The sequence below is a fragment of the Symphalangus syndactylus genome, chromosome 19 (assembly GCF_028878055.3).
Source record: "Symphalangus syndactylus isolate Jambi chromosome 19, NHGRI_mSymSyn1-v2.1_pri, whole genome shotgun sequence".
Classification (NCBI taxonomy): Eukaryota; Metazoa; Chordata; class Mammalia; order Primates; family Hylobatidae; genus Symphalangus; species Symphalangus syndactylus.
The window spans coordinates 37,696,661-37,720,560 of record NC_072434.2 but is presented as its reverse complement, the minus strand read 5'-3'; the positions used below and the strand labels follow the sequence as shown (position 1 = coordinate 37,720,560).

General features: G+C 40.1%; 1 protein-coding gene across 2 annotated transcripts in view; it reads right to left on the bottom strand.

Moving 5' to 3' along the window:
* The window catches only part of NIBAN1 (niban apoptosis regulator 1), a 253,588-nt gene that overhangs the window by 171,288 nt on the left and 58,400 nt on the right, over nt 1–23,900 (bottom strand). Inside the window, exon 1 of one of the 2 annotated variants that reach the window (XM_055233611.2) lies at nt 9,287–9,849. The exons of the other annotated variant lie outside the window; for it this stretch is intronic. Within the exon in view, the coding sequence (XP_055089586.1) occupies nt 9,287–9,341 (55 nt within the window). The 5' untranslated portion in view covers nt 9,342–9,849. Of the gene's footprint in view, nt 1–9,286; nt 9,850–23,900 lie in introns of those variants that run through there. 2 annotated transcript variants of the gene reach the window in all.

Sequence of the window (23,900 nt, the reverse complement as noted above, 5' to 3'; positions counted from 1 at the left end):
AAGGAGCAATGACTGTGACCATCTGGGAGGCAGCACAGCTCAGTTAACAACAAGGACTTTGGAGGCAGAAAGTATTTAAGTTCAAACCTTCTTCTACCACACACTGACTGGATGACTTTGGCCAGGTTCTCTATTCTCTGTAAACCTTGATTGCTTCTTCTGTGAAATGGAGCTAATGATATCTCCATTTGGTGTTGTGAGGATTATGTGAGCTCACACATGCAATGCTCTTAGCTCAGTGGCTGTCCCATGGTAAGGGTTCAATGAAGGCTCCATGGCAGCTTTCTAGGGGAAGACAAGAGGGAAGGTTGGCAGAGAGGAAAGAGAGGTCTGTCCTGGCCAGTGTTGCTCAGGGCCCGAATCAGAGAATACTGAAATTCATGGAGGCATTTCCAAGAGGGTAGAGATGATTTTGAGGTACCTAACATACGTTGCCTTTATTATTTCACCGTTCAAAAACTTTAATTCTATTTCTCATTGAATTTCAAGTTCCTCTAAAGTGGAGACAGTTCAACCCCCAGTGAATTAATGGGTCTCAGCTATAAGTATCAATGGAACAGCTACTAACATCGCAAAAAGAGAGGCAGCCAGCTATTATGTGCCTCCAGATGAAGAATACACACCACCACCTATAGTCTTCACAAAAGGATTGATTCTTTTCTGTAGCGGCATAGTATTCCAAGGTGTATATGTACCACATTTTCTTTATTGATGGGCATTTAGGTTGATTCCATATCTTTGCTATTGTGAATAGTGCTGCAATGAACACATGCATGCAGTCCTTTGCAGGAACATGGATGGAGCTGGAGGTCATTATTCTTAGCAAACTAATGCAGGAACAGAAAACCAAATGCCGTTTATTCTCACTGATGAGTGAGAGCTAAATGATAAGTACACATGGACACATAGAAGGGAACAATAGACACTGAGCCCTATCAGAGGGTGAAGGGTGGGGGTAGAGAGAGGATCAGGAAAATTAACTAATGGATACTAGGCTTAATACCTGGGTGATGAAATAATCTGTACAACAAGCCCCCATGGCGTTTCGTTTACCTACGTAACAAACCTGCACGCACTGCACATCTTGCCCTGAACTTAAAATAAAAGTTAAAAAAAAAAAAAGGATTGATTCTGAGACTGATCAAGTCTCACTATCTCTGTCAATTTGTAGAAAATACAGGAGAAATGTGTGGAACTGCACCATAAGTAAACTCCAGACTGTGAAAATCTCTACATATCAAACAGCTCAAGTCTTTCAACAGATAATCTGCAAGTAAAAGATGTAAGGGAAATGTATAGATTAAAAGAGATATCTTTTTAAGTGAGTAAGACTATAATGTTTACAAATACATAGTTGGGTGATGAAACCATAAGGAAATAGAGGGAGACATTATTATAAAAGCTAGGATTAGTGAGGTAGTAGTCTGTTACCAGGGTAGCCCCTACATAGGTGTTCATGCCTGTGTGTAGTCCTCTCTTGAATCTGGGCTGGCTCTGAGACCGGCTTTAACCAACAAAATGTGGTAGAGTAATGTGGCGCCATTCCAGGCCTAAGCCACAGGAAGTCCTAGAAGCTTCCATATGCTTTTACACTCTAGCAATGTAAGATCCCGACCCACCATTTAAACAGTTCGGTACCCTATTGGAGAGGTCATGTAGAAAGGCCACCTGGAGAGAAAGAAAGCCTTGTCAGCTAAGTCCAGCCACCAGCTGATCCACCAGATGCACGCAGCATCCACAGGAATGACCACCAGCAAAAATAAAAAGTAGAACCACCCAGCCTGGACCCAGTTCAGCAGAATTGTGAGCAAATAAATACCTGTTTTAAGAGCCAGGATCTTTGAAGTAGTTATAAATAGATAACTGAAAATAGTGGTCATTTTTGGAGAAACGAAGTCTAGAACTGGGACGGGGCACACGGAAGGCTCCTTTGATGGCTAGTGAAGCTCTTTCTATGTCTTGACCTGCGTAGTGGCTACCAAGTATTTGCCTTATAATGATTCACTAAGCTATGCATTTGTTTTGTGTGGCTGTCTGGGCCTATGTTTTCTTTTAAAATAAAAAAATAATAGTTTTTAAAAAGGAAAAAGAAAAAAAATCCACATGGTTTGGCATGGAGACATTTACCCTTCTTCCAAAATTCCTTGAGACTATGGACCTTTTAAAAGTCACTTTGGGGCTCCTAGTAAAAACTATTAATTTATTTTAATCCTATGGACTCATTCCATACAACATTAAGCATAGAAATACAAACTTCCTTAAGTCCTAGAACCTGCAATTTGCAAAGTGAATTAATTGCTTTCATATCTCTAAAGCATTTATTCTCTTCTCTAAGTGAGAAAAAACATACAGTACCAAAGACAGGGGGCACTTTTTAAAAGCTGGCATGCATTTTCGCATTGGCAGCAACTTGCTAGTCTGCTTTTAAAATGAATTTTCCAGTTTCAAAGGAGAAAATCTGTATTGCATTTGGGGTTCTGTTAAATCTCTTTCTCTCTCTCTCTCTCTCCCTCCCTCTCTCTCTCTTTCCCTCCCTCTCTCTCTCTCTTTGTGTGTGTGTGTATGTATGTGTGTTAGTTTCAAACTGTTGGTAAAGTGCCTTAAACAGACTATAGCAGATGAATTGTGCTTTTATTCTCCTGTCTTCCTTTCCATTATGCTTTTATCTTCACTTCTGACTTCATTTCCCATTTCACAGTGCAAATTGTTATATGTACCTTATTTCTTAGAGTGATGTTACCCAGCTATACTTACAAAAAAATTAAAATTTCTGATTAGGAGATTAAAATTCACTGCCATGATTCACACTGCATGTTTTGTAAAACATTCACGGTACATTTATTTTAATGAAATTAGAAATTACCTTTACAAATTGAGCTCCTGCTATTGCACTTTCTACCTGTGAACCCAGTTCAGACCTTCCCAGAGATTATAATAGAGTAAAACTACAATCAGCTCAGTAGTTTACAGTAAAAGATAATAAAAATTACTATTGTCACCCTAGTAGTTACTATTACTAGAGCACCTTTGATGATGGGGCCCTCTTAACAGCCAACGTCCATAGTAAAAAGAAGTTTTTCATAAGGACCAGGGCTTGATTCATCATCTAACTCTATGGGGTTTATCAAGGCTTGTATTAGAAGCCACAAGAGGGAAAGTCACTCTTTGTTTCACAAGTACAGGAGAAAATGTTAATCTGTCTCAGTCTACTGTCTTTTTTGTCTTTGTGGTTGACTCTAAGAAACTCACAACTCACAAAATCCTTTATGGCTTTGCGACATGAGATTTGGCTTCCTAAAGAGCTTCCCATTTCTAAAGTATTGGTTTCAATTCACAAAGACCAAAGGAAATAGAAAGTAATTATTGATACTAGCAATTCCTAATTTGCAGTAGTTTTCCTTATTTGAAACTCCTGCTAGCTTCCTTGGTAGTCTGGCATGCTTGAAGGCATTTTTTTCACTTAAAATATAAAGTGATCAATATGCATTTGTGCATTGTTCATAGTGGACCCTCTTTCTCCTGTTTCCTCCATCCCCACTACTATGGAGGAGCTGCAATTTCTCACTTCTTACAAAAGCCTATTCATGTCTACAAATTAAGAGCTGAGAAAAATACTATAATCTTTACACACTTTCTACTTTCTTTGGATTACTTTTTCTTAAAGGGGACCCAATAAGGCAGCATTTAGTATACTGGTTAGGATGCTTTGGGCCACACATAAAAAGAAGATAATTGAGTTAGATAGAATAAGGTTTGTCTGTGGACAACAATAAAACCACAATAACACTGGCTTAAAGAGATGGAAGTTTCTTTCTTTCTTTTTAAGGTCCAGAGGTAAATGGTCCAGGGCTGGTATGGAGGTTCTTCTCTAGGAAACCACAGGAACTTAGGCTCCTTTTGTCCAGCTACTCTGCCCTACATGTGCTCCTTCTTGAAAGGACACCTCATGGTCCATGATGGCTGCTCCAGCCATGGTCACAATCCAGCCAGCAGTGTGGAGACTAGGACGAAGATGGTCATACCCTTCCCCTTTAATGTCACTTTCTGGAACAGCACTTCTATCTACGTCCCATTGGCCATAACTCAACTACATAACCCTATTTAGTTGCAAAGGAGTTTAGGAAATATCTCTATTATGGGAGTTCATGTGGACAGCTAAAATGTGGGGATTCTATCATTAAACATAACAAGGAGAACGCTATTGTGGATAACTAGCAATCTTCACTATTCCAATTCAAAGGGGATTGAGTGGCTCTCATAATATGAAGTATGCAGGGTTGGCATATAGTGGCTAGCAGCAAAGTTTGTCAGGGCTCTAGCTTCTTTTCTCTGAGATACCTCAGCTTTGCAGTGCTCCAAGTATTGGCTTTGTCTTTAGGCTAGCTCCCCTCCTGCTCATCAAGATAAAAACAGCAGTTGCAGGCATCACATTCAGATGCAACAAAGTCAAAAGAAGGAGAAGAAGTGCCCTTCACTTTGCCTCCTTTTTAAAAGGGAAGAAAACTCACCTAGAAGCAGCTGGCAAACTTCCCCTCAAGCATCACTGACCAGCTGGCAACATAATCCCATGCCTACTATAATCACTGGCAAGGAGACCACACCACCATGACAGGTACAGACCAATCAGCAGCCACCTTTCAGGGGCCTTAAATGGGGCTAGCGTCTCTGAAACAGAAGGCAATATCGGGAGTTTCTTTTTTTTTTTTTAGAGAGAGACAAGGTCTTGTCATGTTGCCCAGGCTGGTCTCGAACTTCTGGGCTCAGGCAATCCCACTGCTTCAGCCTCCCAAAGTGCTGGGATTACAGGTGTGAGCCACCAAACCTGGCCAGGAGTTTTAATGCCTGAATAAAACTGGAGTTCTTTTAGAAAAAGGAATGGGGGCTGGGCACAGAGACTCATGCCTGTAATCCCAGAACTTTAGGAGGCCAAGGCAGGTGGCTCACTTGAGCTCAGGAGTTTGAGATTAGCCCGGGAAACATGGCGAAACCCCGTCTCTACAAAAAAATACAAAAAAACTACCTGGGCATTGTGGCACATGCCTGTACTCCCAGCTACTCAGGAGGGTGAGGTGGGAGGATCGCTTGAGCCCAGGGAGGTCGAGGCTGCAGTGAGCCATGATTGTCCCACTGCACTCTAGTCTGGGTGACAGAGTGAGACCCTGTCTCAAAAAAAAAAAAAAAAAAAAATGGAAGAATGGGAAAAGGATGTTGGGTTGACATACAATGGTGTCTACCATAATGCATTTCCTAACTTTCTCATCATACTATATTGCCATTACTAGCCAACTTGGACTCTAAGATCACACTACCAAAAATATTCAGGTTAAGTCAGACCAGTTCTTATGCCCATCTCCCACCAACAAATTATGACCGGAGAAGCAAATGCTTGGACTGGTACGACACATCTACACTAAGTAGACTGCAGATGTGTATAGCTCTCCCCATCCTCCACCTTGCCTATGGAGACTTCATTCTAGACACATCACTTTAAACTTTATATCTAGCCACCTAAGTTAACCCTTGTATAAATAAGAGGGAACTTCCCTGAGAAAAATATGTGCTATTTTAAAGCTGAAACTCATTGCTTATTTTATAAGCATCAGATCATTGAGAAGCATTTGGAGGAAGCCACTGGGCCCTTTATATATTATGTAACTGACTATGCAATAATAAATCCAGGGGGGGAAAACAGTTTTCCTAACTGGTATTTGCTGCTGCAGGCCTGCAAGTGCCCACTAGGATCTGTGTATCCCATAGTTCTCAGCTGCAGCACTGACTGTCCAGTATTTTTCTGACCCTCCACAGGACTTCTTGCATGGGAGATCTTTCAGGTTTGTTTTCTTTTTTATTCGTTAAAAATTCAAGGGTAATTTTTAGAAGGAAATAAAATTATTGCTTAAACAGGAAAACACAGTGTGGGGGGTTTTTTGGTTTTGTTTTGGGTTTTTTTTTTTTTTAAGCTATAGTTTAATTTCGGGCATACCAAAAGCTTTACAGAAAAAGAGGCCGGGCATGGTGACTCATGCCTATAATCCCAGCACTTTGGGAGGCCAAGGCGGAAAGACTGCTTGAGCCCAGAAGTTTGAGACCTGCCTGGGCAACATGGCAAAACCCCATCTCTGCAAAAAATACAATTAGCTGGGCGTGGTGGCACACACCTGCAGTTCCAGTTACTCAGGAGGCTGAAGTGGGAGGATCACCTGAGCCAGGGGAGGTCAAGGCTCACAGTGATTGTACCACTGCACTTCAGCCTGTGTAAGAGTGAGACCCTATCTCAGAAAACTAAAAAAAGAAAAGAAAACATGGCATAAAGAGAGAAGAGCACCCAAACTGACCACTGATGCCTGGAATCTATTAGCTTTCTTCCTCATTAAAAAAAAGATCGGCTGGGCATGGTGGCTTATGTCTATAATCCCAGCACTTTGGGAGGCCGAGGCAGGCGATCACAAGGTCAGGAGATCGAAGCCATCCTGGCCCACATGGTGAAACCCTGTCTCTACTAAAAATACAAAAATTAGCTGGGCATGGTGGCGCGTGGCTGTAATCCCAGCTACTCGGGAGGCTGAGGCAGGAGAATCGCTTGAACCAGGGAGTCAGAGGTTGCAGTGATCCGAGATCACGCCACTGCACTCCAGCCTGGTGACAGAGTGAGACTGCGTCTCAAAAAAAAAGATCATTTTAGGTCAGTGCTAAAAGCATCACTTAAGACTAACATATGACAGGGCTCATGTGATCACAAGTTGGTCTCAGTATTATTTATTAATAGAAACATCTTATCAAGGGACACTACTGAAAGGCCTCTAGAAACAATTCTAAAAATGTATTCTGTTGTAAGAAACATGAGCATTGTCGTAATTTCCAAAACTAACATCTTTAGAAATGAAGTAACTCCTTAATGTAGCTGATATATCTTTACCTGAAGATTAACTAAATCCTAAGAAACAATGTATTTTCAAAACATCCATATGACACAGATGTTTTGAGGCACACAAGGAATGGCAGCTGTTAAATTATTTGTCTTAAAGGCTGATTCAGCGTCAGTAGCATACAGCTGCTTATGATGCATACAAAATAAAGTTAACAAAAGTCACTCAAAATATATATTGACTAGCTACTCTCCTTGTTAGCAAAGTTTATCAAGCTTAAAAGAAAGTTATTGTCTCAGCTTCAGGAGCTTTCAAATCTATATTTCACTGACGGCTACTTTATGAGAAACAGGTCATAAAAGTATATTTAAACTTTACTGTCATACTTCCGATCGTTTTGCTTACAATTGAATCAGAGCTTGAGAATATTTATAGGCTAAAAGATGGGCAAAGAGGTAAAGATAGGGCTATGATTTTACTCAGGAACGTGGGCTTCAAAACCATCAGGAAATCACAGCCCTGTGACCCTCATTTGCTCATGCATTAACAATGTACAACACCATGCATTTTTCCAAGGTTCTTTTCTCTTTTGGCAAGACTAGCATTCTCACATGAAGCGATGAGTCTTTTTCTCTGGAGGTGTTCTAACTTTAACTCTTCTCTTCCCTCTCCCACTACACATACCGTGCAAGTGCCCTCCTGAATATAGAATGAAGAGAGAAAGCTGAACAAGACTGGGAGATGTAATGACTGTCACACCATATGCTATAGGTTTACTCATTCAAAGACTTGCATTACAAGTTCTTCACCTGCCCTAAGTCCCTCATACTTTTGTAATAATTTAATAGCTTTCAGAATAAAGAAAGTAATAACATTTTCTTATTATCTGAGTACAATGCTTGCATCAATAGCAACAAACAGCATGGCCAGGCAGTCTTCTTTAAGCAAGTTAATCCTTCACACTGCTTGACTTCAAATGATTAGTGTACATGGCCACGCGTCCACGTTAGGTGCTCCTAAGCTTTCCAGTGAAATAAAGTCTTATATAAATGCCTTAAACACAACTTTGCTAACATACAAATGCAAGCCCTTTCTCACTATGTTCTGTTAGATTGCCCTTTCGGTCCCTATGCACTGGTAACACAAGCATGTGGCCACATTTTTAAGACTAAGGCAGGCTTCATTTATTTCTTTTAAGCTTAGTTCAGCTCTTTTACTAATATAAATAAATCATCTATCGTTCCCCTTTTAACAAACAAAAGCAAAGAGATACTTGACCAAGTGTTATCCCCTGACAGTACGGGTTGTTGAGGATCTTTTACCTCCAAAAGCACCAGAGCAGGAATCTGTAAAATCAGCTCCGTTGCTCTTCAAGTACCCTGATTTGATATCCTTTTAAAATGGTCTTAAATGTTGTGGTGACTGAAAACAAATGTGGAATAAGAACACCAAATAAATGATTTCCTCTTAGGAAAGTATTCAAGGGCCAAACAGACCTAGAGTTTAATACCTAGTCTGGAATATATTTCTGAAGCCGAGGGTGGGGGATCGGGCGGTGGGGCGGGGGAAAGAGTAAATTGGTAAGATAACCAAATGTTAGGTAGCGGTTGAAGGCAAGGTTGGGGTGGGGGGGTGAGAAGAGGGGAGGTCACATACACCCAGGAAATAAAGGAGATAACGAGTCAGGACTTCCTGCAGTTTCAGTTCGGTTTGGGTTTTGTTTTGTTTTTTTTCTGCCTCACGCTCTCTACTGAGTCCCCACACCTCTGAGGGTCTCCCTAAATGAGTTTCTCCCCTTCTATAACTTTCGCGGCAGTTACAAAGCACACCAGTGTTCCTCTTTTGCTTCGCCCCTCTCCGGGGCGTGAAGGGAACGGCATGACATTGTCCTTTCTGCCGCTGATGAAATCATCCTGCAAGTGCTAGGATGAAATGCGAGCGAAGCTGCGGCCAAACGCCGCGCTTTCCAAAGCCAGGCCAACATTACTAAGAGGGAAATTCTGCTTTAGCGGCCGGGAATCCCCAGGGGTATCTCTAGAAACGCGGGATATCCCCGCTGCTCTCTTGGCGGCCAGTTCAGAAACCGCTCAGAACTCAGTCTGGGGCAGGTACCGGAGGGCGAAGTGCGCCGGGCGGGGGCGGCACTGACCCCGAGGCGGCGGGAGCGGCGGAGGCGCCGGCGTCCCCACCCGCATCCTGCACCTGCCTCGCTCCCAAGCCCTCCCGGTCCCCGGTCTACACCCGCGCCGGAGCGCGCCGGCTGGGGCAGGAAACCCGATTCGCGCGGGCGGGCTGCGGTCGGGGATCCCCGCGCGCTACAAGGAGAGGGCCCGGGGCGCGCCCCTTGGGGCCCCGACCGCGGCGGCCAGCCTGGTGCATGGGTCAGGGGGCTCCCCAGGCCCCCGGGCGGGCGGGCGTACCTCGGATGTAAGCGCACTTGCCCTCGTCCAGCTGGCTGGAGGCTGAGCCGCCCATGACCGCGAGCTGCCTGTGCTGAGCGCGGAAACTGCCCGGCCCGCGCCCAGGGGACTGGCCGCTCTGGTCCGCGCCCACTGCTCGCTCCTGGAGGTTGATCCGACGGCGAGCCCGGCTCTGAAATTAAAAGCAAACTTCCTTCGAGAGGCGAGAGACAAGAGGCAAGAGGCGTCGCCTTCTGGGGCGCCTCCTCCAGGTCCGCGCCTTCTGAGGATCCGTGGGCCGGCCCGGGGGCTGTCTTCCCGCCCTCGCCTCGCTGATGAGCTCCGACGGGCTGCCCAACCGAGGAGGATGGCCAGCTCCTCCTCCTCGCCCACGGTTGCTTCTTGTTTTCATCCGTTTGGGGCATCCAAAAAATACCTTGGAGGAAGTGGACCATTTCTCAAGTGACTAAATCTCTGTGAGCTGGAACTTTCCCAGCTCACATCCTTCCAGGTGGAGCTCAAGATCACGTTGCCTTGTAAGCGTTGCTGTCCAAGAAGCAACAGTTCCTCCCAAGCATTACCTGGGAGCCTGTTAGAAATACAAAATCTCAGCGCTTTCGTCCACCACCCCTCCACACACACACACACACACACACACACACACACACAGAATCTGTATGAGTGGGGCCCAGCAATCTGTGTTTGCACAAACCCTCCAGGGAATTCTGATGCCCGCTGAAGTTTGAGAACTAGAGGTAAACCATACCTTTCTGCAGGCAAGAACCTGGACCAAGGAGGGAGTGGGGAAATGAGGAAAAAAGGAAAGAGGAAAAAAAAAAACAAAACGGAAAGACAGGGAAAAAGTAAGACTTGGCCCTAGAATATACTCCCAGCCCTGAAACTTCCTAAGACTTGACGAACGTCTGTCCTTACCCCTTTACTTTCCATTCCTCTCCTTAACTGGAAATCAATCATTAGAAAAGATATTTGTTCTTTTCCCACAACCACTATTTAGCTTGGCAGCCTCTCGGAACAAGACCCACTTGGGCAGAGGGGTCACCACTGATTTCATCCTATTCTTAGTAGTCAGTTATTTTGCGACTCCTATTGACTTAACCTCAAGGTCAAATGGTCTGTATACACTAGAACCAGGCCTGAGGAGGACTTTGAAGGCTTTCCCACACACCCCCGCCTTCCCTATTAGCTAACTTGCACTTTAACACAACTATTTCATCACACTCACACCCAATCTCTCACACTCTACGTTCCAATCTATCAGTAAATCGTGTCAATTCAGCTTTTAAATATGTCCAATAGCCAACCAATTCTCATCCCCTCTACTGCCATCCCATATCATTCCTCACCTCAGTCATTACACTAGCTGCCTAACTGATCTACCTTCTTCAGAGAAAAGCCACGACGTCTAGCAGGGCCTAGGTGGAGCTTCCTCTGTGACCTTCTCTACCACTACTCCTTGTTCTCTCAGTTCCAGCCCTACTAGCCTTTTTTTTTTTTTTTACTCTTTCTAAGACACATCAAGCTCAGGGCCTTTGCACTTGTTTTTCATTTCTGTAGGATGCTCTTCCCTCAGATATTCACACAGGTTACTCTCTCAGTCATTTCATTCAAGCCTCCACTTTAATGCTAGCAACTCAGAGAGGTTCTCCTTGACCCAGGAACACCAGCCATCACCTCTCTCTGCCACTTGCCCTTCATTATTTCTGTTTCATATCACTTAGCATCATCTAACACGTATTTCTTTGTCTATCTTCCCCCACTGCGATGTCAACTCTATACGGTTAGGGATTTTCTTTGTTGTTATTGTAGTTTCTTGGGGCTTTTTCCCTCAAAATTTCTGTTTTCTTTTTTATTATTATTTTTCCTCTTAGGGCAGGGATTTTTTTGTCTATTCTGTCCTCTGCTATATTTCAAATGCCTAGAAGAGCACCTAGCATGTAGTAGGTGTCCAGTAGATAACCACTGAATAAGTGAATGAATGAAAAATAAAATGTAAAAATCTGTACTCAGCAAAAACTATGATTTCAAGAATTTCCAGATAACAACTCAATGATTTAAACTATTTAATGTTGAACTCTTCTCTCAGTACTCTAGTTGGCTGCTAGAATTAAGTGTATCTTCTTGGAGAAGTAATTTTTTTGACTATATAAATTGCTATAACTATGCCTCAGAATACTGTTGTTGTTACTGAAGAAAATTAGCTTGGATCTCCTGACAGAACTGTAGTTTTAGCTTGTCACCTCTTGCTCAGGAATACTCTGAGAAAGGACTGATTATCCTCATCTACCCTTATCCACTCATTTGTAAACATTCACAGATGAAACAGAGTACAAAGATGGATTCGCACAAATAAATGGAAAAACATTCAATGCTCATGGATAAGAAGAATCAATATTGTTAAAATGGTCATACTGCCTAGAATAATGTACAGATTCAAAGCTATTCTTATCAAACTACCAAAGACATGCCTCACAGAATTAGAAAAAAACTGTCTAAAATTCATATGAAACCAAAAAAGAGCCTGAGGAGCCAAAGAAATCCTAAGCAAAAAGAACAAAGCTGTTGGCATGGCATGACCTGACTTCAAACTATACTAGAAGGGTACAGTCACCAAAACAGCATAATACTGCTACAAAAACAGTATACCAAAAATATGGGACAAAAACAGATACATAGCCCAATGGAACAGAATAGAGAAATAAACCCAGAAATAAAGGTGTACACCTAAAAACATCTGATCTTCAACAAAGTTGACAAAAGCAATAGAGAAAGGACTCTCCCTATTCAATAAATGGTGCTGGGATAACTAGCTAGCCATATGCAGATGATTGAAACTGGACCCCTTCTTTTTTTGTTTTTTTTTTTTTTTCAGACAGAGTCTTGCTCTGTCGCCAGGCTGGAGGGCAGTGGCGCGATCTCGGCTCACTGCAACCTCCACCTCTCGAGTTCAAGAGATTCTCCTGCCTCAGCCTCCTGAGTAGCTGGGACTACAGGCATGTGCCACAACACCCAGCTAATTTTGTATTTTTAGTAGAGATGGGGGTTTCACCATTTTGGCCAGGATGGTCTCGATCTCTTGACCTCATGATCCGCCCGTCTCGGCCTCTCAAAGTGCTGGGATTACAGGCGTGAGCCACCACGCCCGGCTGGACCCCTTCTTTATATTATACCATACACAAAAATCAACTCGAGATGGATTAAAGACGTAAGTGTAAAACCCAAAACTGCAAAAACTCTTGAAGAAACCTAGGAATACCATTCTAGACATAGGCCCTGGCAAAGATTTCATGACGAAGACACGAAAAGCAGTTGCAACAAGAACAAAAATTGACAAGTGAGACCTGATTAGACTAAAGAGCTTCTGCACAGCAAAAGAAACTATCAACAGAGTAAACAGACAACTCACAGAATGGGAGAATATATTTGTGAACTATGCATCTAACAAAGATCTAATATCCAGAATCTATAAGAATTTAAAGTAGCAAGCAATAAACAAACAACTCCATTAAAAAGTGGGCAAAGGACATAAGCAGACACTTTTCTAAAGAAGACATATACGTAGCCAACAAGCATATGAAAAAATGTTCAACATCACTAATCATTAGAGAAATACGAATCAAAACCACAATAAGATACCATCTCATACCAGTCAGAGAGCTACTATTAAAAAGTTCTGGGCGAGTGCAGTGGCTCACGCCTGTAATCCCAGAACTTTGGGAGACCAAGGAGGGCAGATCACGCGGTCAGGAGATGGAGACCATCCTGGCTAACACGGTGAAACCCCGTCTCTACTAAAAATACAAAAACTTAGCCAGGCATGGTGGCCGGTGCCTGTAGTCCCAGCTACTCGGGAGGCTGAGGCAGGAGAATGGCGTGAACCCGGGAGGCGGAGCTTGCAGTGAGCCAAGATTGCGCCACTGCACTCCAGCCTGGGCGACAGAGCGAGACTCCATCTCACAAAAAAAAAAAAAAAAAAGTTACCACTGCTGGTGGGAATGTAAATTAGTTTAGCCACTGCGGAAAACAGTTTGGCAATTTCTCAAAGAACTTAGAACTACCATTCAACCCAACAATCCCAGTATTGGATATTTACCCAAAGGAATATAAATCACTATACCATAAAGACGTATACCTACATATGTTCATTGCAGTGCTATTCACAATACCAAAGACATGGAATCAACCCAAATGCCCATTAACAGTAGACTAGATAAAGAAAATGCGGTACATATACACCATGGAATACTACACAGCCATAAAAAAGAATGAGATCATGTCCTTTGCAACAAAGTGGATGGAGCTGGAGGCCATTATCCTAAGTGAATTAACACAGGAACAGAAAACCAAATGCCACATGTTCTCACTTATAAACGGCAGCTAAACTTTGAGTACACATGAACATAAAGAAGGGAACAATAGACATTAGGGCCTATCTGAGGGTGGAGGGTGGAAAAAGGGCTAAGATAAAAAAAACTACCTATCAGCCGAGCACAGTGGCTCATGCCTGTAATCACAGCACTTTAGGAGGCCAAGGCAGGTGGATCACTTAAGTCCAGGAGTTCAAGACCAACCTGGGCAACAAGACAAAACCCCATCTCTACAAAAAATACCAAAAAAATTAGCCAGACAAGGTGGCATGTGTCTATTGTCCCAGCTACTCTGGAGGCTGAGGTGGGAGAATCACTTTACACCAGGAGGCAGAGGTTGCAGTAAGCTGAGACTGTGCCCCTGCATTCCAGCCTGGGCAACAGAGCAAGACCCTGTCTCAAAAAAACAATACAAAACAAAAAAACTACCATTTGGGTACTATACTTATTACCTAGGTGACAAAATAATATGTACATCAAACCCCCACAACAGGTAATTTCTCTATAGAATAAACCTGCACATGTACCCCTGAAATTAAAATAAAAGTCAAAAAAATAGAATAAAATATTTTTAAAGATGGATTCACATAGTATAGGATTACAGGTTAGCAGGTTTGTAACCTGGCAGTTCCAGCTTTGAATTAGTTAATAACCATGTGACCTGGTCAAGTTGCTTAACTTACTTGTCTCAGTCTCATCTGGTAAGTGGAGCTAATTACATTTACCTCATGAACTGTTGTCAAAATTAAGTTTGATCAGGTCTACGAATGACTTGACATATTCCCAAGAGCATAGTGAGTGTTCCGTAAAGGGAAGCTAGGATTATTATTATCAGAAAGGGCAAAAGTGAGGAAGGAAAGCAATTTTCTAGAGAAAGTGAAATTTTAATTGGACCTTGAAACTTATTGATGTTACATGAAGAAAGAGCTACGGCTTCCTTTCTTCCCCCAAACAAATAAAGTTCTTTTTCCCCCAGTGGTTTACAGGAAAAATTAAGGAATTCATTATTTTAGTCATAGTATTTAATATTTGCAAATCCTATGTGGGCATCATTTTATTAATCACACACTAAAAATGAGTCTCCAAGCAATTCAATAACTTTATGAACCAGATTCAATTTCACATGATTCAAATCAGCTACTTTAGAAAATTTTCTTTGCAATGTTAGTTTCTGTACTGTATCTGTATTTTGTATTAAAATACTCTGAAGACCATTTCTTTCAGGTAAATATCCATACTAAAATGATTACTTTTTAAACATCTTCATTGAGATATAATTCATATACCATAAATTCACCCTTTTTTCCAAAGGCTCGAAATAGTTCAGTAGTCATTTAACATCTTTAAAGTGTGTGTGTGTGTGTGTGTATTTGGATTCTCTTGCATGTCATAGAACTATGAAGCCCTTGTTTGCCGTGGTCTCATATGAGTTAGTGGAATCTATCTACTTAACTGCCTGCAGAGCAGAGACTCTTTCAAACTTCTTTGTAATTCTCCAAGTACCTTACACAGCCTTGTGATATAGGAGTAGAAATTCTGTAATTGATTAATTGATAAGTGCACATGGAAATTTACATCATTACTAATTTAATCTTCACAAAAACCCACCAAGGCAAGCACTATTATAATCACCACTTCACAGATGAGGAAACCAAGGTTAAGAAGTATTAGGAATTTATCTAAGGTCACCTGTGACCTGGGCTTCTCTGACTTGAGTTCATCCTCTTAACCATAATAATGCTTTTATCTTAAATCTTGATTTTGTTTATTTATGTAAGTAATCCAAGTTTTACTACAAAAAATTAGAAAATATAGATAAATAATAAGAAAAATGGAGAAAAATGTCCAAATCCCAACATCGATATCTTTAGATAGCCCCAATTACCAGTTTGGTGTAATTCCTACAGATTCACATGTAATTATGAATACATGCACAATTATAATTTATAATTATATATAAACTTACTAGAATTATTCACCAAAATGAGATGTTGCACTCTATGTATTCTTTAATCTGTGTCATAATTTTTCATTTGGAATGTTTCCACTTAACTAAATATTTATTTCTAGGTCAACGGTATTTCACTGTATAAATGTAGCTTAATTCATCTACCTACTAACAATGTGTAATTCCCATTTCCATACCCCTAGATTACACTGGACATTTTAATATCTTTTAAAATTAGCCTATCATTATTATTATTATTCCTATTAATACTTGTCTATTTGGGAGTCTAAATAGGTGCCACATTCTGTTGTTCAATTCTGAAATTTTTAATGAGGAAGAATATTTTTTCCGTGGGCTTTCTGGCCATATGTGTTCCTTCTTTGTGAATTGCCTATTCTTATACTTCTCCATTTTTCTATTGATTTCTTATCCTTATTGTTATGGAAACGTTTTATATCCATATTAGAGATATTAACCCTTTTACTGTAAAACACATTGCAAATTAAACACATTTTTCTTACTGAAACATATTTCCCTGTGCTCTATATTGGATTTTCTTTTCTGAATATTGACCTAACCTCAGGCAAATTTAAAAATCAAATTTGTCTCTGTCACCTTCTCATCTTTCCTTATTCCCTCTTATCCTTACTTAATAGTAATGTCTAAAGAATGCCTAGCCTAATCAGTAATATCTCTTATAGGTTGTTGTACCTAGGGATTTTATACAAAATGGATTAACTTGGAAGTCATTTTATGAATTTTTTTAAAATATATAAATTTGTTTACTTACTAGCTGCCTCAAAAGATGGTTATAATAATCTAATACAATCTGTCTTAGGGGCTCAGAGTTTACAGTGGAAAAGACTAGGCTTTAATCCTCATTCTGATACTGGCTTGCCTCATGATCTTGGGAAATAACTTAAATTTTTTAAGCTTCATATTCCTTATCTTCAAAATAGTTATCTGCAAAAATTAGATGAGATCATACGTGTAATAAACTTAATACATATGACTATACCTACATATTTAGCATTCTCTAAATGAAGCTAATACATAACCAGTGATAAATAAAAAGATACTTTAACTGTTTTATCAGTGCTAGTCCTTTTTATTCATATGCTTGTTATAATACTTTTGTGGCTAGCTCATCAAACTCCCCAGGGGCAGGTATTAATACCAATTTTGAAAGGGAAAATGTGTATTACTATATTTTAATCGTGTATGTGAACAACAAAAAAAAACTGTCTTCATAATACAAACTATAGAAAGCTAAGCTGAATAAAATCTTTTCTAGAGGTAACATGTTGAAGATGGAATCCAATTTCTGCTTATCAATGACTCTTGAAGTTGCAGGAATTTCAGGACCATGTGGCATTTTTATTGGAAAAAGATATTTTTTAAGTTGAGAAACACTTGGTCAGTGTGCTTTTCAAACGTAAGTCATCACAATTATATATAGACCTCTAGTATTTGCATAAGACCATAGACACAGAATAGAAGTTCAAGTATTTTAACAGAAACCAGTAAAGGCTTGGAACTAAGGATGACAACTCTAGAACCAAGGAGACATTTAGATGTGTAGGCACCAATCTTTCAAATCTGACAAATATCAGACCAGCACAGTTGCCCTTGTGAAAACTGTAGCCATATTACTGCCAAAGATAAACAGATTACATGGGTTCTTCTGAAGTCAAGGCTCTGGAGGACCTTGTATTTGGGGAAGTTAGTTTAGTGTTAGTGCACAAAGGGAAGAGTGCCACCTGCTGGGCCACTGATGATGCTCCCCGTGGGGCCACAGCTACCGGGTAGGGTGGGAAAGAAGCACAGACTCCGGTCCAAATCAAATTCATTTTGCTACACCTAGATTAGCTTAACAGTCGTTTGGAATTATTCAGCCATTTCTTACAAATATTAATATCCAAGCTTCTTTCTCCTCAACTAACAAGTGAATCACTCTTTGAGAACAGAACTTTTCCAGCTAAATTTATTTTAGGGGCTAATTCTAGTATTTTAACATGCAAACTTTTACACATGTGTAAGCTTTGTACCCACAAAATGTGCTCATAACACATATTTTTGACATTAATTATATTTTGTAAAGCACAGGGTTTTTTTCATTCTTTTGACTTAGATTCATTGTTCCCTCTTCTCTTTACAGTGCAAAATGCCAGCACAGTAATTCTCTTAATCAGGTGTCAGTAGTTGCTGAGAATAGGCCAGGGCTCTGATTTCTATTCTATTGTGCCTGAATGGGGAGATGAGAAGAAGTTTTTATTTATTTATTTTTTGAGACAGGGTCTCGCTCTGTCACCCAGGCTGGAGTGCAGTGGCACGATCTCAGCTCATTGCAACCTCCTCCTGAGTTCAAGCAGTTCTCCTGCCTCAGCCTCCCGAGTAGCTGGGACTACAAGTGCACACTACTATACCCAGCTAATTTTTGTATTTTTAGTAGAGATGGGGTTTCACTATGTTGGCCAGGCTGGTCTTGAAATCCCGACCTTAAGTGATTCACCTGCTTTGGCCTCCCAAAATGCTGGGATTATAGGCATGAGCCACCGTGCCCAGCCGGGAAGAAGTATTGGTGGTGGAACCACAAGGGCATGTAGGAATAGTGGGACTGATTTGTCAAAGTGGGGTGGGGTATTATGTCACTAATGTTGTTTAGAATTCCTGCACATGGTGATTTAAAAAAATGCAGGCTGAGTTAGTTTTATTATTGCTTTTCAGTGCTCTGCTGAGTTAGTTTTATTATTGCTTTTCAATGCTCTGCTGAGTTAGTTTTATTATTGCTTTTCAATGCTCTACAGAGAGTGTACCCCTTTTCGCCTGAACCAAGGACAGACCACTCCCACAGCATTCCTTCCGATATACCTCTAAATATTTTCATTCACAAATGGTGTAGGGAATGAGGCAGAGATGTCCAGATTTATATGCCTTGTTTATGGAAGGAATATACTCTCTTCTACATTGGCATGACTTATTGTACCTAATTAAATTTATCTGCATCCATACTGCCTTAAAATCTTTTTCCTATTTTGACATTGTACCAATTATCAATTCATTTGGGTTACAAATTATAAAGCTATCATATTAAATATCTTAAGGTGAATTCATATAATCAGATTGCATGCCTTGTAAAATTTAGCTAAAATCAGCTCATTGCCAGAGTAACAGTATTGAAGGAGAAGAAGGAAAGAGTAATCTAAACATCAAAACACATCATGGTAGCCTATTTCCAAACTAGGTTAATCAGGATCTTGCCCAGGATTTTTCTACTGTAGTTATTGAAGAAAACTGTTTCTTTCCCCCGGGGTCAATAAGTTGGCAGAATAGGAATCTTGAGCCACCAAGTGGACATTTGTCTACCAGAAGGGCAGACCTCGATTGAAAGAAAAGAATTCTTTGATGACATCTCATTAGTTGAGCCCTGGTTTGCCCAGTTACATGAAACAAAACCTCTCATTTGTGTTTGTTAAGCAAGTTTGAATTGGATTTCTGTCTTCCCAACAAAAAGCATTTTGACAAATAGAAGGCTTTAAATATAGTGCTTGTGTGCAAGATTAAAATATTCTGTAGCTACACTATATCCTTTTATATGATTGATTAAAGCAAATATAAGCAGATCATTTTCTATGAGTGATTTGCAGCACATGCCAACAAATGGCAGTTGCCACAGTATACAATAATTTACTTTTCTCATTCATTTGTTATTCTCTACAGTCAGTTTTGAAAATGATTTATTTTCATCCTAGACATTTCATTAATTATTCACTACACATATACACTAATTCCAATTTATATTTCAAAGCAGCTGGCTCAAATCTTGGCAAGAGAATTAGCAGTGATTCCACACCTCATGATCTGAATATATATAAATATAGTCTGACCTTACTCCAATTTTATTCATTTTTTAAAAAATTAGATTCATAAAATTCTAGCTTCTAGTTCAAGTCATGCTGCAATTAAATTAGGAGACATGGCAGACTTTGGGTTAGAACTAAATCAGATTGGCAGAAATTTTGCAACCTTGATGGCCATGATTTACACACTGTTATTGAAGTTACAGCCATATAAATTATATGATTTAATCTTAGAATTCTTGGAAATTACTGTTAATTTATAATAACTTTAATTTAGAGAGAGCACAGTGTAGATAAACAATATTGAGACAGCTATCATGAAAGTATCAGTACAAAATGAGCTGGAGAACAAGGATAGCATCAACTTTCTGAGTTTTCAATGGGATTTTCTGTTTGGTTTTGTTTTTCGTCGGGGAGTTTTTGTTTGTGTGTTTCTTTAGTTTTGATTTTTTGAGACAGACGCACTATGATCTTTATTGCTATGCCTTGGTATCCACTGACTGGAATAGCATCAGGCTTATGGTCAGTGCTCAATAAAGGTTTATTGAATGAATGAGTGTTCTATAATAGATGCAAATCTGGTGCAACATGAGTTTTTCTGTTATTGCTGTAGGTGATACAACATGGCCATTGTGGACTAAACCAGAAGGAATTTTCAGGTGTCCCTTTTTCAAGCTTCCTCATCCTAATAGTAAAGGAACTGAGACCAGAAAAGGTAAAGTGACTGCCCAAAACAGAGAAAGGAATAGTAACTCAATTAACAAACATTTATCAAATAGTGTACACTATTTCAGATAATGAGGACACAGCAGAGCATAAGGCAGTTAAAGTCTCTGCCTTCAAGGAGTTTATATTCCAGTGGGAAAAGTGATGAACATGTAAATGAATAAGATAATTTCAGGCCCTGATAAAATGATGCTACAAAAATACTAATACGGAACACTGGGATGGAGAATGATGGAGGGTGGAGAGAAACACAATTGACTTGGATTACTCAGAATTGGATGCTGTAAAGGCTCTCATGGGGGCTGAGGCCTGAATGACGAGGAGACAGCCATGCAAAGGTATGGAGGAAGGGTATTGGAAATGCAAGTACGAAGGGTCTGAGATGGAAACAAGCTTGATGTGTTTCATGAAAATAAAACAGCCATAGTGTTTCAACCAGAATAAGGAGGAGAGGAAAATGAACAGGGACAAGGTTAGCTGGGCCCACACCAAACCCTGTAAAATGCTGTGTATCTGGAAAATTAGTTGTGGCTTTTTACAGGGTGTGATGAGACACCACTCAAAAGGTTTTGAGGAATGGAGTCATATTATCTAATTTTCATTTTAGAAAAATCACTCAGGCTACTGTGTGGAGAATGGACTGGGACAAGGCAAGAGATGAGGCTGTGAGACTAATTAGAAGACTGCCCCAGTAATCCAGGCTGAATGGTGGTCACTTGGACTAGGATTGACAGTAGAGAGGGTGAGCAGTAGCTGGACTCAAGACATTTGTAAGTACCTATAGGACTTACTGCTAGATGCATTTGGGCAAATGAAGATGCCATTTAGAGTGATGGAGAAGACTCTGGAAGAATGAATTGGGAGAATGGGGAAATGATTAGTTCTGCTTTGGACATGTCAAGTCTGAAATTTTTTTTAATCAACTTTCTCAGGTTTAATAAGCCTGAAATTTGTATTAAACATTCAAGTGGAAATGCTAAAACGTAGTTGGATAGATAAGTCTGGACTTCAAGACAGAGATCAGGAGAGGCGACGTGGATTTAGACATCACCAGTAAAGAGATGATATTCAAAGCCATGGCTCTAGGGAAACACTGTGGTTAGGGAAGAAAGGAGGACTGAGAGAGTCTGGAGCACTGTGAGATATTTTCTGGAGGAAGAGGAGCCAGAAAAAAAAAAAAAAGGCTGAGAAAGCACAGAAGAGTCTGGCTTCCTGGATGTCTCATGGACAACCTTGATAAGGACTGTTATTAATATGGAAATGGGAGAACGGGGAAAGGAAAGCCTGACTGACATGTAGTGAGGTAAGAATGGGAAGTGAGGACAAAGCAGCAACAAGTTAAACATGGCTTTCAGAAATGTTTCCACGGAGTGAGCAAGTCCTGAAGAGGGCAACAAGAGGATGATGTACAAAGCAATGCAGGAAGATTAGCCTTTGGCCTTGGATACAGCAGGGATGCATCTTCCACTGTGACTTGAGGGAAGGTTAGGTGCTTGGGCTCAGGTGCAGGTGCAGATGTGCTGCAGGATTTGGTGAATTCTTCACTAATTCCATCAAAGTTGAACCCAATTTTTCCAAATCCTACTTCAGATTGCAACCACATAGCCACCATTAGAATTATAAAGTCATATTTTTATATTGGACACAATAGCTGAAAGTTTTGAAAGAGGTAATTCCTCTTCTACTGATTTGCAGTGTGAGATTATTCTACAAATGTAATCATCTAAGTTTAGTGGTGCAAAAGTGTCATTACTTAATCAGATGAAATTATTATAGCACCAAGCTTATTTTGAATACAATGTAAAAGAGACATCATCCTGTTTCTAATTATTCAAAGTAATAGTCAACAAACTAAGAAACTAGAAAAAACCTAGGTCCTTAAAATCATCATTAAACTACTGAATTAAGCAACTCTGGCATGGCCTTATCCCAGATTTCTTGTTATGTGAGTTAATAAATGTACTGATTGTTTGAGCCATTTTTTTGTGGATTATTGCCACTTATAGCTGAAAGCAGTTTAACAGGCATTGTATTTTACTGGAATAACTGGTAGCCATCTGGAAAAAATAAAGCTCAAACCTTACACAAAAATAAATTCCAGACAGATCAAAATATAATCAAAGCTAAAGGTTAAATATCACCATTCCTAATTTTGTACAAAAGCAGCAGAAATTTTAAAGTAAAAGCTGTTCTTTTACATTTTAACTTGATTATTCTAAATGATACGTAAGGCATTTAAACTGGGCTATCTATAGTAACAAATGGAACAAACGGTGAATAATACAAATGCCAGCAACCGCTGACAAATATTTTGTCATTAAGACAATTTTCATCCTTTATTGCTCTCTTTTCCCATTTTAATATGTTGTATTTTTCTTGAACTATAAAATATTATTTACTGGATGCTTGCAGATAACATTATATTGTTTCCACAATTAAATATGAAACTGTCAGGAGAACCCTAAATCTACTTCTTTTCATCCTATCTGGTTTTATGTGTGAGCAGCTTAGTCACTTCTATCGTCTTCAGTGAGCCCTTGAGAAAAAAGATGACAGACAGTGACAGTAGTGTTGTATCCCCAGTACCCGCCACCATGCCTGGAACATGAAGGCATTCAGTGAAGTTTTGTTGAATGGATAGATGAATGAATGCATGCACACATGTGTGTGAGAAAATGGAGGGAAGGTGATACTTTTTCTATTTCTGCTGACTTGCACAGTCAGAAGAAAGAGAACAAGTTGCTGAAGGTTCATGGAAAGCTCAAAAAGAAAGTTCATCTTCTTATCCGGTTCATGAGCTCTAAGGAGCTGTTGCTTAAGGATTCTTCTTGGTTGCAGTTCTGAGAACTATTGTAGGAGGAGTGAAGAAAACATTTACTGTCTACTGCATACTAGACACTTTAATACATTATTTTATCCTCTATTTCTATTTTACAAATAAGGTAGGGGTTATCTTCTAATGGAGGTACACAATCTATTCAATTGTGGGAATTAGCAAATCCTAGAACATTCGGTCTGTAGCTCAATAGCCTGAACTCTGCCTATCTAAGTTCAAAATTAATTATCTTCCTCAATCAAGTGCTCTAACTTGAAAGGCAAGTTGCAGAGTAAGGCAAAAATAACAGCAGCAGTTTTATACATATTTCTGATCTCTTCCTAAGTAAAAACATTTAAAAACTCCCATTGTAGCTACTCAAAATGTACTTGCAACAACATAGTCAGGAATTCGACTAAGATTTACCTTGTTAGACTTCTTTTCGGTTTACCATCCATATCTTTTGTGGGGAAATTTATAGACACAATGGATGAATTATTCTATTGCTTTTTGTTATCCTATGCTAATGAATATATCTGTTAGGGTGTCTGCGATGGCTAAATTTTATGTACTAATTTGGCTAGGCTATGATGCCCAGCTGTTTGGTGAAACACTAGCCCAGATATTGCTGTGAAGATATTTTGTAGATGTGATTAACATCTACAATCAGTTGAGTTTAAGTAAAGGAGATTGCCCTCAATAATGTGGGCTTTCCTTGTTCAGTCAGCTGAAAGACATAATTGTAGAACTGAGGACTCCTGGAAAGGAAGGAATTCTGCCTCGAGACTGTAACACAGAAATCCTGCCAGATTTCCCAGCCCGCAGGCTTGCCCTACATATTTCAGACTTGCCAGCCCCACAATTGCAGGAGCCAGTTCCTTAAAAAAATATTAACATGAGA